This window comes from Bombyx mandarina, chromosome 06, assembly GCF_030267445.1.
Source record: "Bombyx mandarina strain Sakado chromosome 06, ASM3026744v2".
Lineage (NCBI taxonomy): Eukaryota > Metazoa > Arthropoda > Insecta > Lepidoptera > Bombycidae > Bombyx > Bombyx mandarina.
Window position 1 is genome coordinate 13790092 of NC_143213.1, and position 18816 is coordinate 13808907.

At 43.8% G+C, this 18816-nt stretch overlaps 1 protein-coding gene across 2 annotated transcripts in view; it reads left to right on the forward strand.

Moving 5' to 3' along the window:
* Positions 1-18816, forward strand: part of Root (ciliary rootlet coiled-coil, rootletin) — an 84317-nt gene that overhangs the window by 43888 nt on the left and 21613 nt on the right. For both annotated transcript variants that reach the window (XM_089728196.1, XM_089728197.1), the window contains exons 8-25: positions 450-586; positions 672-786; positions 1437-1542; positions 2277-2407; positions 2484-2635; positions 3509-3654; positions 4872-5002; positions 5335-5531; positions 7548-7713; positions 8328-8517; positions 8990-9159; positions 11656-11848; positions 12492-12675; positions 12949-13124; positions 13886-14071; positions 14809-14989; positions 16032-16197; positions 17469-17582. In XM_089728196.1, the coding sequence (XP_089584322.1) occupies positions 450-586; positions 672-786; positions 1437-1542; positions 2277-2407; positions 2484-2635; positions 3509-3654; positions 4872-5002; positions 5335-5531; positions 7548-7713; positions 8328-8517; positions 8990-9159; positions 11656-11848; positions 12492-12675; positions 12949-13124; positions 13886-14071; positions 14809-14989; positions 16032-16197; positions 17469-17582 (2841 nt within the window). The remainder of the gene's footprint in view (positions 1-449; positions 587-671; positions 787-1436; positions 1543-2276; positions 2408-2483; positions 2636-3508; positions 3655-4871; positions 5003-5334; positions 5532-7547; positions 7714-8327; positions 8518-8989; positions 9160-11655; positions 11849-12491; positions 12676-12948; positions 13125-13885; positions 14072-14808; positions 14990-16031; positions 16198-17468; positions 17583-18816) is intronic.

An 18816-nucleotide genomic window follows, 5' to 3' on the forward strand; every position in this document is an offset into this window, starting at 1 on the left:
ACTTTTCTTATTTTTGTGTTCCTAAACGTTTTAACTGAAATTTAGATTTTAAAATACCAAAAGGTAAAAATATCACCTTTTAATTAATTTTTTTATTTAGTTACCATGAATTGTAAATCTGAAATCCAATTAATGAACGGGAGCTTACATTGCCGTGCATGGTAGGGTACTATTATATAATTCTATTATGATGAAAGATGCTGTCAGACAGCGCTACATTATCCGTGACTATTAAGTCTACCATCGACCACCGTCTTGTGAACTCGTCTTTTTTACTTTCTGATTTGTATAATCTAAGTAGTCTGCTGTGAAGAAGAAGTCTTAGAAGTCCGTTTTTTTTTTGTCCTTGTATGCAGACAAGCATACGGCCCACCTGATGGTAAGTGGTTACCGTCGCCCATGGACTTCAGCAATGCCGGAAATAACAGTAGTAACGGTCGCGTTTGCAGGAGGAGCGGTGCGAGAGCGCGGAGGCGGCGGCGGGCGAGGCGGCCGTGTGTCGCGGCGCGCTGGAGGAGGTGGCGCGCGCGCTCATACACGACTCCGAGCCGGACGCCAGCACCGCGCACCTGCACCTGCCCGACCGGTCAGTGGGGGGACCGGGGGGGGACACCGGGGGGACCGAGTTGGGGGACGTGCAAGTCTTCAATAACAACTGTTTATGTTCCCAGTTCGCAGAAACCTAGCGCGTCCCAGGCAGCGGCGGCGACGGCCTTCGCGGAGAGCACCATATCGGCGGTGCAGGCCGCACTGCACAAGTATCAAATACAAATACACGAGCTGCAGGTCAAATTTAGTTATATATTTTTTTGTTAATTTATTCGTATTTACTGGTGGTAGGACCTCTTGTGAGTCTGCACGGGTGGGTACCACTACCCTGCCTATTTCTGCCGTGAAGCAGTAATGCGTTTCGGTTTGAAGGGTGGGGCAGCCGTTGTAACTATAATGAGACCTTAGAACTTATATCTCAAGGTGGGCGGCGCATTTACGTCGTAGATGTCTATGGGCTTAAAACCACTTACCACTTAACACCAGGTGGGCTGTGAGGACGTCCACGCATCAAAGCAATAAAAAAAAATTAAAAAAATTAAATTAGTGGCTGGAATACAAGACAGAAGAAGAAGATTGCCAGATGAGATAACGTCAAATTATATTTTGTGGGATTGTAGATATATTTCCCATTCGTGCTATTTCCGCGAAGACACACGTCCCAGTTTAAAGGGTGGGGGGACCCTCTCCAGTACAGTTCAGACTTTGATCTCATATGTGACGTTTACCCATCCATTGAAACTAATATAATTGTATAGTAAAGCTACAAAGGATTCAGTTTCGCGGTAAAAAGTTAAACTTCTTTCAGTTTCCAGACGTTCACTATTAGACCTCAGCATACTTAAGAAGCTTATTGAAATTTAATTTATTTACACATACTGTTATAGGTGAAGTTGCAAAACACGAGAGAACAACTGCTGAGCAACAGAAAGCACTGTGAAGCCGCAGACGCGACCATACACTCGCTGGAGACCAAAGTGCACGACTTGCAAAGTGAGTGTTTGTTCAAAATGTCTTTCTTATTGCCGGGACCGGGGGATTCGCAACCTACAGACTTATCCCCTTGAGAGCCGCTATCGACCACGGTCTCCCAAAGTCCGATCCCCGCCAGAGACGAAACTCTGGTCACCGGACCCCCGGGTACCGATACCTGGCTAAAGAAAAAGGAACTATGAAAAAAATAAGACTGCCCCATCCTCCAACCTGGAACGTATTACTGCGTCGTGGCAGAGATAGGCAGGATGGTTTTCGGCGCGCACTGCGGTACCGTAAGTTTCGTGTAGTCGGTGTGGCGGAGCTCGATGGGCTTTAGTCGGTAGTCGGTTCTGCGGGGCAAGTGCTTCGCGCGCCTTTTTCAAGGCGTAGTCTCCTGTGAGAAATTGGGGGAGGTGGAGGTCCTCGGCCCTTCTCTTCTCCCCTTCTTCCTCTAAGGAGGCGCCGGAATCCGACATAACCCGGTCCGTTAACCCCCTGGACCGGATATCCGTAAATGGATTCCCCAGTGTTAAAAAAAAGGACGGTGGTACCTACCCGTGTGGGCTCAATACAACTGAAGTAAATTTAAAAAAAAAAATTGAATCTTTTCATAGATTACTATATCGTTACCCTTTATAATAAAATTAAAATCAATGTTCATGCATATATGCATTAAAAACGAGCCACAAAAACTATTCTTTTTTTTGTATAAAAAATGGGATCAGTTTAAAAATAAAAAATGCCTTTCACAGACAAATTGGATCAATCTAACGCCGATCTCAGCCAAGCTTTGCAAGAGAAAGAGTCTCTTCAGAAGACCGTTGAGTCTCTGAGGATCGACAAGAATAATCTGGAGAGGAACCGAGTGGAAATTAACGCCATGGTAAATATTATTTAGAAGTTATTGGCTAAACTGTGAATATTAGAATTTATTATTAAGATCCACCCTGTGCTGTCAGGTGGAGTCTCTAACGTCGGACTACGAGAAACTTCAGAAGATCAATTCTCGTCTGGAGAAGACTATTGAGGGTCTCGAGGGAGAGAAGAGAGCTTTGAACTCGGAAGTTGATCGTTTGCACCGCGAGGCCTCGCACAGAGATTCGGTCCTCAGGTCAGAGTCAACGTGATAGGGTATATACAGGGTGGTCCACAATGATTCATCATCATTGTTTGAATGCACGAGGAGGGCGGCCATCGGAGAACAGTCGTGGTGTGCTGTGAAGCTTGCCACCAGCATCTGAAGTGATGACCACGACCAGTCTGTCAAGAGTGATATCGACAATGAAGATACAGGGTGTGTCTTCACGCGCCATGTCGCCTGTGACGGTAGAGGACGGATAGGCATCAGAACAAGGGCTGTAGGTAACGGTAATAAAAAAAAAGGGGAATAAAAATTATTTTTGCTGTGGGCATTGATTGATAAGAAGGTCTCGCGCAGTCATGCAAGCAGAATTAGATTGATTAATATGTTTGTTCTGCTATACATTCCTAAACCATTCATCTGATTGGGAGAACACGGTATGATTGTGAGTCCTGGATAGTATTCCGTCGCGGTATGAGTGATCGGGTTTTCAGTAATGCTTAAAATACAACTGAAATATATTTCGGGGTCTTTGAACTAATTTGCCCTTGCAGGTAGAAGAGCATACGGCCCAACTGATGATGAGTGGTTACCGTCGCCCATGGACTTCAGCAATGCCAGAGGTAGAGCTAAGCCGTTGCCTACAATTAAGTACTCTCCACAAGTCTCGTTTGAAGAAAGACATGTCATAGCGCTCGGGAAACACCGTGTAGGAGCTCATTCCAAAGCCGGATGGTACGTGGCTAAAAAGATCTCTAGAAACGCACTGTGGATGACCGCAGTGGCTCCTGGTCGTATGGATGAACTCTACTCCGGTGGCGGGCGGTGCGTTTGAGGCGAAAAAAAAAACAAAATATAATACGTAAGTCTATTGATCGCAAAATTGTTGGTACCCATACCCAGGGCGGAAGAGGAACGTTCAGCTCGTCTCCGCGCGGAGCTGGTCTCCGTGCGGGAGGAACTCAACCAGGTCGCCCTGGCCAGGGACCTGCTGGACCAACAGAAGCTGGAAGCCGACGTCATACTGTCCCAAATGGAGAAACACCGGAGTGAGTACCGCACCTAGATACCCAAGCCATAGACACAGGATGAGCTTGCAATTGAACCTTTGTTATCGTATTTCACGAGTTCATTAATAGGTGGTAGGATCTCTTGTGAGTCCGCGCGGGTAGGTACCACCACCCTGCCTATTTCTGCCGTGAAGCAGTAATGCGTTCGGTTTGAAGGTTGGGGCAGCCGTTGTAACTAAACCCGGTCGGCGGTGTATCGCGTTCCGACCCGGCAGGCTGGTTCTGGCCCAGCGGGGTATCCCGGAACACCAGCGGCACCGCCCGGGCGGCCTGGTAGGGCCGCCGTACCGCGGAGACCGACGTCGTTGGTCGTCGACTATCGCCTCGACGACCCGTCGGTCGGGCGTCCTCGGGGTAGCGCCGCGTGTCTGGTTGTAGTGTTGACCGCGGGAACCCCCCTACTCTGAACGGGTTCTGACCCCGGACGGAGATCGGACGTCGGGTGTAAGAGTGCAGGGGAGTCGTTTAGTGGGTGGGCCCTAAAATCCTTGGGCCCGCGATCTGCTCTCAACACCTGCAGATCGTTGAGTCTCACATACCCCGCGCGCCCCCTAGGCGCGGGGACCTCGTAGGAGGTTCGGCCCCCGGCCCGAGAAAAAAAAAAAAAAAAAAAAAGCCGTTGTAACTATACACGAGACCTTAGAACTTACATCTGAAGGTGGGTGGCGCATTTACGTCGTAGATGTCTATGGGCTCCAGTAACCACTTAAAACCAGGTGGGCTGTGAGCTCGTCCACCCATCTGAGCAATAAATAAATAAAAAAGAATTCATAAGCGAGATACGTGGTCTGATACACCTCGTAAATATCCCCGTTGCGATGGCCTTAGAAAGCTTTCCACGTAAAGAGTCCTCGGTCACGCGGAGACCGTAACTTCAATTTATTTTGGTTAGGAAAGAGACGAATATAAATCTAAAATGTCCTATTAAAACAGATGTATTAATCTATTTTCTCTTATCATACATAGACAGTTCTATTTCTTCCCAATTTCATTCGATATTTATCTCTCTTTCTAACACGCGTTTATTCAACTTAACCTATATAACAGAACCTTCCAAAGTAATTTTCACCAACTTAAAGAATTATGATTAACTTGAGAATTTGTACTACGTGAACAAGGACCGCTGACCATACAATAGTTATTTGAAGATATATATAATAGTTAGTAATTAGTAATTTGAAAACATATATTTTTAGGTGACCTCGAAATGGAATTGGAACGGACTATAATGGAGAGAACTGATCTGCAGGACCTCTCTGAGAAGATGCAAGCCGCCATCAGGAACTTGGAGAGTGACAAGAAGAAACTGCAGGAGGATGTTAAAAATGTTCGTGGTTTTTTTTATTTTATTGCTTTGATGGGTGGACGAGCTCACAGCCCACCTGGTGTTAAGTGGTTACTGAAGCCTATAGACATCTACGACGTAAATGCGCCACCCACCCTGAGATATAAGTTCTAAGGTCTCATTATAGCTACAACGGCTGCCCCACCCTTCAAACCGAAACGCATTACTGCTTCACGGCAGAAATAGGCAGGGCGGTGGTACCTACCCGCGCGGACTCACAAAAGGTCCTTCCACCAGTAAATATTACAGAAATATAATATATTACAGAGTGAATATCTTCTGAAAATATTTTTTTTTATATTTTCCATGAGCAGTTGGAAGATGAGAGGTCTTCGCTGTCGAGTCAGTCGTCGGAGCAGCAGAGCGACCTGAACTCTCTGCGCAAGGAGCTGCTGGCCGCCGAGCAGAACCGGATGGAGCTGGAAGCCGACAAGTCCTCTCTGTACGAGAAGATCAAGTTCCTAGAGGGGGAGAGGGAGAGGGTCGAACTGGAGCTACGTCAAGTCGCTAGGTTCGTATCAAGTAGTGTTGGAATCGATCAATAATGTGTTATTTGTTTTTACTGTCACCCATGGTGAATGGTCAGGGATCACATTTACTGGTGGTACCACCACCCTGCCTATTTCAGCCGTGAAGCAGTAAAGCGTTTCGGTTTGAAAGGTGGGGCATCCGTTGTAACTATACTGAGACCTTAGAACTCATATCTCAAGGTGGGTTGCGCATTTAGGTTGTGGATGTCTATGGGCTCTAGTAACCACTTAACACCAGGTGGGCTGTGAGCTCGTCCACCCATATAAGCAATAAAAAAAAACTATTTTATATCAACACATTCATTTATCACACAATGATACAAAACATTATTTACACTAAACAAAATTAATTCACAAGCAAAGTCAGGCGATAACTGCAGTATAGCGGCGGCGATAATATTTCGCGAGTACATCGGTGCGTAGACGAACCGGTCGTCGCATTGTTACCGATCCACCGCCACCAGTCGAAATCTGACTTGCGAGCGCGCATCCCGTATTATAACTATATAAGTATCTGTGCTACGCCTTTTCAATTTTTTTTAAATTTTTTTTTTATTGCTTAATTGCTTGGACGAACTTACAGCCCACCTGGTGTTAAGTGGTTACTGGAGCCCATAGACATCTACAACGTGAATGCGCCACCCACCTTGAGATATAAGTTCTAAGGTCTGAGTATAGTTATAACGGCTACCCCACCCTTCAAACCGAAACGCATTACTGCTTCACGGCAGAAATAGACGAGGTGGTGGTACCTACCCGTGCGGACTCACAAGAAGTCCTACCACCAGTAAATAATTAATTATTTAAATAATTAAGTCATTATTGCTTTTTATTTTGTGTACCTGCTTGTGTTGCTTGGACTATCATATATTTCTTGTTATTTTCTCCTTCTTTCTATATTACGTGTTCGTTTTGAATAAAAACTTTCCTTGTGTCCTTTTGTGTTTGCAAAGACATTAAACTACAACCTAAGACGACTAAACTGGTGACCCCGACGCATCCCCGCCACAATGTGCCATTTCTTTTACTGCCACCCATGGTGATACCAGGCCAGGGATCACCAATACCTTATTTCTCCTGGTTTTTTTTTTTTTATTTTTTTTTTATTGCTTAGATGGGTGGACGAGCTCACAGCCCACCTGGTGTTAAGTGGTTACTGGAGCCCATAGACATCTACAATGTGAATGCGCCACCCACCTTGAGATATAAGTTCTAAGGTCTCAGTATAGTTACAACGGCTACCCCACCCTTCAAACCGAAACGCATTACTGCTTCACGGCAGAAATAGGCGGGGTGGTGGTACCTACCCGTGCGGACTCACAAGAGGTCCTACCACCAGTGTGGTGTATAAGTTGTGGTTCATAGTATATGTATGTTTTTGTAAAGTTTTTCGTATCTTCACCAAGCCTCCCCCCATTCCTGACTTGTATTGTGCCTTCAAATGGTTTCTTTATCTATCTCTTGGGTTTATGTCGTTTCCTTTTAGATTTCGCCAATGTCAAGTGTCAAGTGTATTTATAACTCTGCTTTCTATAGCGGGCTTCGTGAACGAACAAGGTCACAGATTGTAACTAAGAATTAAGTGAGTAGCCAAGAATGTTTGATGACAGGATCGCTGATGGTGTACCTAGAGCAAATAAGACGCACGCAATATATAGGGGCTAGTTGGTTAAAAGACAGACAAACTACAGCTTAATATTATTATGGTTAATGAATGAACTAAGAATATAAACGAAAGGGGAGTTGACAAGGGAAAGAAGAGATTTGAGATCAATGGGGCGATGAATGTCAGGAGGAAGGAGGTCATAGAGGGAAATGGTTTCTTTAAAACCGGACGTTGAAAAGGTGTAGATTTTAAAACGATTCAAAGTTCGTATCGTCGCAAATAAGTGGCGCTACATGTACTAATCAGAAGTGATTCGGCATGAAGAGTGAATGTGCTCATGCTCACGACCGTGCGCACGGCCGGGTACCGCCACGAGCTCATTCTGTTGCAGGGAGCGCGGCGAGCTGAGCTCTCAGCTGACCTCGATGGTCCGCAAGAAGGACACCCTCAACGAAGAGATGATCCGTCTCCAGCAGCGCCTAGAGCAGGCCAACGAAACCATCGGCAGGATCAACAGGGCTCTCGAAGAACACGTCAAGGATGGAGAAGAGAAACAGGTGCGTGGAGCAGTATAGAGCATTCTGATTAAAAGGCATACTAGATAAAAAGAACAGTTGTGATCTTAATTTGGGGGTAAGGATGAAGGGAACAACTTCCATTGAGCAGGTTATATTGCTTGATCTGAATTTTTTAGTTTCCCTACCTATTCTAGCAACCTCGAGGGGTTATTCTAGATTCATGCTTACTGATGGTAGGACCTCTTGTAAGTCCGCACGGGTAGGTACCACCACTCTGCCTATTTCTGCCGTGAAGCAGTAATGCGTTTCGGCTTGAAGGGTGGGGCAGCCGTTGTAACTATACTTGAAACTTTAGAACTTATAACTCAAGATGGCGCATTTACGTTGTAGATGTCTAAGGGCTCCATTTAACACCAGGTGGACTGTGAGCTCGTCCACCCATCTAAGCAATAAAAAAAATTTCATCAAACTAGTTGGTTCGAATGGTATTGCTCGAAACTTTTATATATCCAAGCCTATCTTGAAAATATCTTGTGCTCTATGGATGGCTATCACCACAGATGTACTTGCGCTTAGAACTCATCCTTAGAAAAATTTAGACCCGTACTATATTCACAAGTTCTTCGTTTATATAACCGTACCGATCCCCACAGATGTCCATAGACAGCTTGGAGAAAGACAAGCATCATCTGCAAGAGCAGCTGGCCGGCGTCAGGTCCGAGAAGGACGCGCTAGAAGCCGTGCTGTTCGACACGGCCAATATGCTGGAAGACTCCGACAACAAACGTAACAAGCTGGAGAGAGAGTTGCAGGACACTCTTGTGCAGCAGGAAAATTATAAAGGTACATTCTTCACTACACAGTATAAAACAAAGTCGCTTTCTCTGTCCCTATATCTGTCTGTCCCTATGTCTGCTTAAATCTTTAAAACTACGCAACGGATTTTGATGCGGTTTTTTTTAATAGATAGAGTGATTGAAGAGGAAGGTTTATATGTATAATAACATCCATTAAATAGTGGAGAAATCAATAATAAATTACAGTTTCCGAAGCGAAGTGAGTGAGGGTCGCTAGTTTATACTAAAATAATATACTCAGTTTAAAAATAAAATAAAAATCTAAACACACTTAAATACCAAACCGAACTAACAATTAATTTCATCTTTTTATCGAGGAGTGAAAGCTTATTTAGTTTAAAATTTGGAACTATTAATATAATAAAAAAACGGTGCGCGTGCAATTAGGTGTTGACTTAATTGCCTTAGACGGGTCGGCCTAAATAGTTTCAGTTGTGTGTTGTTCTTTAACTCGTCAGGTCAGATCGCCCGTCTGACTAAAGAGCTGGAGAGCAGCGAGCGCAAGCTTCGGGACACGAAGAATTCCATGCAGCAACAGTCCGGGAAGAAGGAGGCCGAGTACCAGCAGATCATCACCAACATCAACCGCACCACCGCCGAGAACATCACTAAACTCAAGGAGGAGAAGGTACGAGAGCCCCCACTGGTTTTTTTTATTGCTTAGATGGGTGGACGAGCTCATAGCCCACCTGGTGTTAAGCTGTTACTGGAGCCAATAGACATCTACAGCGTAAATGCGCCACCCACCCTGAGATATAAGTTCTAAGGTCTCAGTCTCAACGGCTGTCCCATCCTTCAAACCGAAACGCATTTTTTTATTTTTTTTTATTGCTTAGTTGGATGGGTGAGCTCACAGCCCACCTGATGTTAAGTGGTTACTGGAGCCCATAGACATCTACAACGTAAATGCGCCACCCACCTTGAGATATAAGTTCTAAGGTCTCAGTATAGTTACAACGGCTGCCCCACCCTTCAAACCGAAACGCATTACTGCTTCACGGCAGTAATAGGCAGGGTGGTGGTACCTACCCGCGCGGACTCACAAGAGGTCCTACCACCAGTAATTACGCAAATTATAATTTTGAGGGTTTGCTTTTTACTACACGATGTTATTCCTTCACCGTGGAAGTCAATCGTGAACATTTGTTGAGTACGGTATTTCATTAGAAAAGTTGGTACCCGCCTGCGAGATTCGAACACCGGTGCATCGCTAGATACGAATGCACCGGACTTCTTATCCTTTAGGACACGACGACATGAGCGACGATAACCGCTCACCATCAGGTGGGCCGTAGGTTCGTCTGCCTTTATAAGATTGCCTAATAAGGGTATTAAAAAATATGTCTCTCGTTCATTTGTGAAATTCGGTTCTATATCTGCTCAGTAATTTTAGCAGCTTTAGTGTTCTTTTTTATTATATTATGTAACAAAAGAGAACAGGGACAATTTAGTATGAAATAGAAGTAAATCTTAAGTTGTCCGTGATTAGGGTCGAATTTTGGTTACGAACACCTGTACTAAATGACTACATACCGCTAACCTGATTTTCGGTATTGAGGACTCTTCAGTATACCTAGTCAGGTCATAAATTCTGTCACATGTTTAATGTGAAATAATTGAAACAAGTTTATTGATTATGTAACCATTCATATAGCAAAATGAACTTAGCAAAATATAGATTCTTATGACACTAAAGTTTATTCAAAATGACCTCCGTGATTTTGAATACAGGCCTTCAATCTGCGCGGCCAGTCGTCTATCGCAGCACGAACGAGGTCCATGTCAATATCGGCGGCTGCCTTAATCAAGGATGTCTTGAGTGACTCCAAATTGGGATGAGGCTTTGAGCACGCCTTTTCCTCCAAGTGTTGCCATATCTTGTAATCTAACGGATTCAAATCTGGACTGGAGGAGGGCCAGTCTTCGTGCCGGATGAAGTCGATTTCACGCGCCGCCAGCCAGTCTTGTGTGCTCTTCGCTCTATGAGCTGGTGCCGAATCTTGTTGGAATACCCAGTGCCTGTTATTGAACATGGTATGAGAAACAGGTTCCACAAGGTTCGTCGGGACTGTATTTCGATACACAACTGCATTCGTTTTTACACCTTTCTCACAAAAATGTACCTCTGTTAAGCCCCAATAAGAAACTCCCAACCATACCATGAGCGAGGATGGAAAATGACCTCGTTGGAAACACCGAATACGGTTGCTCGCATCTTCACTACTGTGTGCGTACACCTTATCATTTTGTTTGTTGTAGCTATCTTCTACGGTAAAAATTTTTTCATCCGAAAAAAGAATTTCCCGATATTTTTTTCCCGCGTACCGCTTCAACAAAGCGCGGCATCTCTTCAGTCTCAGGTCCATTAGACGAGCATTCAAACGATGTCCTGTTTTTCTTCGATATGCCCGAAGCCCTAAGTCTTCATTTAACACCCTTTTCACCGTGGTTCTGCTTAACCCCATCTGAAGGGCCAACAGTTTCTGCTTACGTTTGGGATTTCTTTGAATTCGCGCCTTCACAGCTTTTATTACTGCTGGAGTCCTAACAGACCGAGGGCGACCACTTCTTGACCTGTCATCTACACTAGAGTCTTCATTGTATCGTTTGATGGTACGATAAACGAATCTTTTGGTTATATTCAAAATTTTCAGTATGTTAAAAATTTGAATTGGCGCGTAACCGCAACGATGCAACGCAATAACTGCAACACGGTCTTCTTTAAGCGTCCACTCCATATTTAAAAATGAGTAAAATTCTAAAAGTATACATTTTTATTTTCATGAACAATTCGAAATTCGAATTCAATAAACTTTTTTGTGGCCAGCATTCTAAAAGAAAAGTTTTTACTGTGTGACAATACTTATGACCTCACTAGTTATAATTCGCTTAGCTCACTGAGTTTATCGCCGGTTCTTCTCAGTGATTCGCGTTTCCGATCCAATGGTAGTTTCTGCAAAGCACTGCTCTTGCTAGGGCCAGTGTTAGCAACACTCCGGTTTGAGCCCCGTGAGCTAACCTACAAGCTCGGTGAATCTAGAATAACCCCTTGAGGTTACTAGAATAGATAGGGAATAAAAATGTAATTCCTTTTTTTTATTTTTTTTTAAATATTCTTTAACAGGAACAATTGCGTCAGACTCTCGAACAGAAACTGAGCCAAACTATAGCTTCGTTGACGAGCGAGAAGGAAGCTAGCGAGGCGACCGCGCGCGAGAGAGAGAAGAAGCTATTAGTGGGCCGCGACCAGCTCATACTTCAGCACGACGAAGCCCTGCTCAGGGCTGAGAACGACAAGCAGCAGGCCCTGCTCATGGGTGAGTTCCTCACTGAACATTCCGCAGTCCAAATGTGGAGCGGCCCGGGGCAGTATCTGTGCTGCCCACCAGGGTTGATAGACAGAATCAGAAGAATTGGCCCTATCAATTGACCTTATCACACACTGGGGGGTGAGAGGAAAATTGAGAAATAATAGGACAACTTGTATACTAGCTAAGCTACTGTGTGTCTAATCTATATATTGATACGTGAAGCAAAAACTTTGTACCCCTTTTTACGAAAATTGCGCGGACGGAGTACTATGAAATTTCACACACTTATAGTGAATATAGAGAAGGAGTGAAGAATGTTAATATCTATTTTTAATTATGCATTAAAAATACATTAAATCAATAAATAAATAAAATACATTACACGCACTACCATGTATTTAACACACACATATAGCAGACATTGTTCAGACGAAATATATTGAAGTATTATGAAGTATGAATATGTATGAAGTATTATTATCAGTTACGTTATTATCACATTAAGTTTGCACCTACCACAGGATTCTCTATACCACCCTTGGTTGACAGGTAGAAAATGCCTCAGGCATTAATGGTGGTGGACACCATTGTACTTCTGTGCATTAAGTTAATTAAATAAATAAATAAAGTAATTGAATAATGTGAACAGCTCATCAAGAGCAGCAGGCCTTACTGGAGCGCCTCGAGGAGCTGAAGCGTGCGCTGGGCTGCGAGCAGAGCCGGCTGGAGCGCGCGCGGCGGGACGGGCAGGCGCGCGCCGACCAGGACCGCGGCTCCATCAACCAGCTCAAGGAGGAGCAGGCGCAGCTGAAGACCAAACTGGAGGAAGCTAAGTCAGTACTGTTATTGCACTTTTTGTTTTTATTGCTCTTGTAGGCAGACGCGACTACGGCCCACCTGATGGTGAGTGGTTACCGTCGCTCATGAACGTCAGTAATGCCAGGGGCAGAGCCAAGGCGCTGCTTATCGTTTAATCATAATAATGGTAGGCAGCGGCTTGGCTCTGCCCCTGGCACATAACTACATCCTCTAGCCTTTCTTCTATTGAAATTCAGATTTAGACTTTTAGCTGGGTCATTGAAACATTAACATTTCGACACTTTCAGAGCCGCCGCGGAAGACGAATGCGCTCGGTACGAGAATCGAATCAAAGAGCTGCACCTGGAGAAGGAGGCCTGCCAGCGCGAGGCCACCGAGGTGCGCGCCCAGCTCGCGCTCGTCGAGGACAAGCACGACAACGCGCACGCGCAGCTGCAGGACACGCTGCGGAAACTGAAGGAATGTTAGTCTCAACAATCAAATTGAACCTTAACGTAGAAGAAATAAAGTCCGATATCTATAGTTATGCCCTATAGTTCTATAGTTATACTACTGGTGGTAGGACCTCTTGTGAGTCCGCACGAGTAGGTACCACCACCCCGTTTAATTCTGCCGTGAAGCAGTAATGCGTTTCGGTTTAAAGAGTGGGGCAGCCGTTGTAACTATACACATACCTTAGAACTTATATCTCAAGGTGGGTGGCGCATTTACGTGTAGATGTCTATGGGCTTCAGTAATCACTTAACACCAGGTGGGCTGTGAGCTCGTCCACACATCTAAGCAATAAAAAAAAGACCTTTTGAATTTATACTAACTTATACGGCCTAAAAGTGAACTATTGCTATGTTAGATACATAATCGTATGAATCGTAATTACCTCTGTGGTCTAAAGGGTATTAGATACGGATACCCGGTCGAGGGGGGTGACGGATCGGGTTATGTCGGACTCCGGCGCCTCCAGAGAGGAAGAGGGAGACGAGGACGGCCAAGGTCTTCCACCTCTCCCAATTCCTCGCAGAGACTGCCTTGAAGAAAGCACGCGAGGCGCTTGCCCCGCAAAACCAACTACCGACTAAACCCTATCGAACTCCGCCGCCGCTGTAGCCGGTACACAGGGTATTAGATTCTGGCGGTATTTTATGCTTCTATTTCGTCATTTGTATAATACATGCGCTAAATGTTTCAAGGTCTTGTGTTTGAATATGTGATCCCCCATGGTCCCAGTGGAGAACGAAGCGGACAGTCTGCGCAAGGAGCTGACGGACGTGCGGCGCCAGCTCACGGCGTGCGGCGCCGAGCGGGACAAGTACGGCGCCAGCTGCCGCGAGCTGCGCGACCACGTCAAGCGCGCCGAGCACGAGCGCAGGGACGCCGCGCGCGCCCGCGACGACGCCTACCACAAGATAGCCGGTACGCACGCTGCCCGCCCGCCCAGGGTTGTGCGGTCGGTGACGTCAAGTCAACTAGTAATGAGTAGGGTTGCGAACTGAACACAAACAATAAAAAGTCTTTATCTAGTATCGAGTCACTTTACAATATCTCCTATCAATATTCGTATACAATGCGTTACGTCAAAGTAGAATTCATCTAAGATCAATTGAGATCATTAATAATATATAAGGGATTTTATGACCTGGTAACTAAGACCAAGGTAACTAAGACTTAGGTCAAGTCTTATTTTAATTTTAATGAAATCTTTTTTATATGAGAAATGAAATTAAGTTGATTAATATGAATGAATTGATGAATATGGTATGAAATGAAATGAAAACGAATGAATCGAATGAATGAATGAAAATGAGACGAAATATAATCTCAGTAAAATGGTGGTCATTTACTAAGACTTTTTCAGTGGACTTTTTGGAGGATCCCGAGAAGTTACGTTCAGTGGCTTTGTTTCATTTCCCACATTTGTGCACTTTCACAGATATTAAACAGTTAATAAACCACAGTTATTACACATTTAAACCTGAAGAAACACTAAATAGACAAAATAAAACAAATCACACAACTTCACTCCTCGCGTTCCCGCCAATAAGTCCGATCATTAATCATCTTCGACAATGTTGCATTGAGCATTATAAAATACCACAAAATCGTTCCCTGTTTTATTGATCGTTGTCTGACAGAGATAATGAAATGAACAGGTTTAGAAGAAAGCCGCACGTCCCTGGAACTAGAACTGTCCAGAGTGCAGACCCTGCTGAAGGAGAGCGAGTCGGGCGGCGCGCACGTGCAGCGCTCGCTCCAAGCGGCCGAGGCGCAGCTCAAGCGGGAACGCGCAGCGCTGCAGCAGGCGCAGCAGGACCTCAAGGAGCTGCACTCCAGGCTAGTAGAGTCCCCACTGTGATAATGTGCTGGCTTACGGTTCGGTTCTTATTACTAGCGGCAGGATCTCTTGTGAGTCCGCACGGGTAGGTACCACCGCCCCGCCAATTTCTGCCGTGAAGCAGTAATGCGTTTCGGTTTGAAGGGCGGGGCAGCCGTTGTAACTATACTGAGACCTTACAACTTATATCTCAAGGTGGGTGGCGTATTTACGTTGTAGATGTCTATGGGCTTCAGTAACCACTTAACACCAGGTGGAATGTGAGGCTCGTCCACCCATCTAAGCAATAAAAAATAATAATAAAAAAAACTCGACAAAGTTTGCACTTGGCAGATACTGGCGGGGCGTTGGGGGGGGGGGAAGCAACTGTGCATGCATATCGGTATCGGTCCCCCTACTGCTATGATATATGGTACGATTGACCTATACCCTACGATTGAACTATATATGATACGATTGACCTTCGAGCTCGTGTTTCAAGGTGTATTCCGACATACACTTTGGGATGTCTATGAGCTCCGGGTAATTACTTTTAATCTCATTACTTCTCAAGTCATTAATCAATAAAGAAAGAAAAAAGTTTGACGTAGTTCACTAACGATAATTAAATAAATTAGATAGTAATCTTTAGGCCCGCGTCGACTGGGCTCGCCGAGCTAAGTCGCATCGAATTACAAAAAGTCGTCTTCTTATATATTTGGTGAATCGGATGCGGATGTTATTTGTGGGCTTGGGTTGAATCTTGCGATAGCTTTTTCATCTACTTCTACTCAAGCGATTCTTATGAGACTGCACACAAATTAAGTTCTCGTGACAATACAATATTTTGATAAATTGATGAAGGTCTGATGAAATAAAAACATCTCTTCGTCCGAGCTGTCGATGACGCAAAAACGTTGATGAAAAGTTGTGATGAAATAAAAAATCGATTCGATTCTTCAGAGATGGAGGCACCAGGAATAAAAGTGATTCGACGCGTTTCTGCTGTAGTCGACGCCAGGCTTTACTAATTAACTAAGATATAAAACCTAACGTTAACAGACTACAAAACGAGGCGGAGGAGCGCGAGCGGTGCGCCAGCGAGGCGGCGGCGGCGCGGCGGCACGGCGCCGAGCTGGAGGCCGTGCTGCAGGCCGCGCGGGCCGACCTCGCCGCCGCGCGACAGCGGGCCGCCGAGCTGGACGAGGCCTGCCGCGCCAGGGACCAGGTGACCACACCATCACGACACTACCCCCCGACATCGTCGTCGTGGCCTAACGGATAAGAAGTCCGGTGCATTCGTGTTGAACGATGCACCGGTGTTCGAATCTCGCAGGCGGGTACCAACTTTTCTAATGAAATACCGTACTCAACAAATGTTCACGATTGACTTCCACGGTGAAGGAATAACATCGTGTAGTAAAAATCAAACCCTCAAAATTATAATTTGCGTAATTACTGGTGGTAGGACCTCTTGTGAGTCCGCGCAGGTAGGTACCATCACCCTGCCTATTACTGCCGTGAAGCAGTAATGCGTTTCGGTTTGAAGGGCGGAGCAGCCGTTGTAACTATACGTGAGACCTTAGAATTTATATCTCAAAGTGGGTGGCGCATTTATGTTGTAGATGTTGTAGATAATAATAAATTATTACACTTATTATTATATTGACAAAGACTATTATACTTCTATAACCACATATTTCGCCAAGACACTTTAGACAAATATTAATAGAGACAAACAATATTTAATCTATTCTCAATTTGACCACAGACTATAAATAAGCTATAAGAAAAGTTTGACAATATACAAACAGTATGCATGCTTGTGTGTGTCAAATATATGGTAGTGTGTGTAATGTTTTTATTAATTGATTTAATATATTTTTTATGCATAATTTAAAAAATAATAACGTTCTGCATTTCTTCTCTATATTTTCTATAAGTGTGTGAAATTTCATCTTCCTCTGTCCGCGCAATTTTCGTAAAAATTGTACAAAGTTTTTCCTTCACGTATTAATATATAGATCAGTGGTGGGCAAACATTTTTAATGGCGGGCCACAAAGCTTAAGAAATTCTACAGGAGGGCCAGAATTATAGAAAAATGCATTTTGTATTAAAGCTTTTTAATAAACAAAATACCTTTTACTATTACGCCTTGTTAGGCGTGTGAGACATGAGGCGTGTGATAGATAGGTGAAAAGAATGGTTTTTTTCTAATAAATAAACTAATACCTGTGACAGACTGCCATGATAATTATAATGATGGCAAGTTAATTATGAGATAATGAAAGCTCAAAACACCCCTGACGAATTGGGGCTCTCATTAAAAATTCGAAGATTTTCAATTATGAAAGTCAGATTTTATTTTACGCGCCAAAATGCTGACTAGAATATTTAGAATGTATGGACTCTCAGCGGTCTGGATTAAATACTTCCGCGGGCCGGACTTGGCTCTCGGGCCGTACTTTGCCCATCACTGATATAGATACTGCTTGTAGGAATTAGTGCTGCGTCTAGAAGACTGCCGCTCGAAGGAGCGTAGACTTGAAGAACTGAAGCACAACTTGGAAGTTTGTCTCGCCGATGCGACTCAGCAAATACAGGAGTTGAAGGTAGGTAGAGAAAACGTATAGAGCCACTTATTTACTTAATCAGTCTTAGGAAATAACTAACAGAAATAATAATTTGTTTGTAAGTAAATTGATAAATGAGGATTTTTTTATTGCTTTGAAAGGCGAACCGCGTCACAGTTCAGCTGATATTACGTGGTAACCGGAGCCCATAGACAGTTACAACGTTAATTGCTACCTTGAGACATGAGTTCTAAGGTCTCAGTTTTAACAATAACAGTAGCTGCCCCACCCTTCAAACCGTAACATATTACTGCTTCACGCCAGAAATAGGTAGGGTGATGGTGCCTCGGACTCAGAATTCGCTCTACCACCATTAAATTCATGAGGATCTATCTACCCCATCTGATGATAAACGACTACTGGAGATTAAGTGTATCCATCTTGAGATATCTGGTGAAGTTTTTTTATTGTTTATCTTAAGATTCACATTGGAGTAGAATCGAGTGTGCTTATGATCACTTTGCAAGTTCTTTAGTTCCTAACCGACTGACTAACTGACTGATAAATAATTGACTTAGTATTAAAATACATCACTTTACATCAGTTCAGTGCGTTCAGTGGGTTCAGTGCTGCTAACTCTTACTGCAAAGCGGCAGTTAAATGTATAATCCTTCTTCTTTTATCTAATTTTTGTTAGCAATGCACTTTGAGATTCTGTAAGATTTTTATATGGTCTTAGATGACCCACCACTAATTGAGTGCTTAATGTAAAAATCTTCAAATCTGGTTACATTCATTCAACTAGTAATAAGGACTTAACAACCCGTTTCTAGTAATAACCGTAAAAGGAGGATGGATAAAAAAAACAATCAGATTTAAAGTTAGTGATTAAGCACAAAATTGTTCACTCGTTGTAATACATTTTTGGGTCTTTTTGGCGAGAACGCGAGGAGTGAAATTGTGTGATTTTGTTTTATTTTGTCTATTTAGTGTTTCTTCAGGCTTAAATATGTAATAACGGTGGTTTATTAATTATTTAATATCTGTCAAAATGCATAAATGTGGGAAAATGAAACAAAGCCAACAAATAACTTCTCGGGATCCTCCAAAAAGTCCTCTGAAAGAATTTCAGTAAATAACCACCATTTACTGAGTTTATCATTTCATATAATTTCACTCCATATTATCATTTTTCATAAAAATAAGAATATAAATTAAAATAAGACATGACCTAAAGGTCTTAGTTACCAGGTCATAAAATCCCATAAAAAAA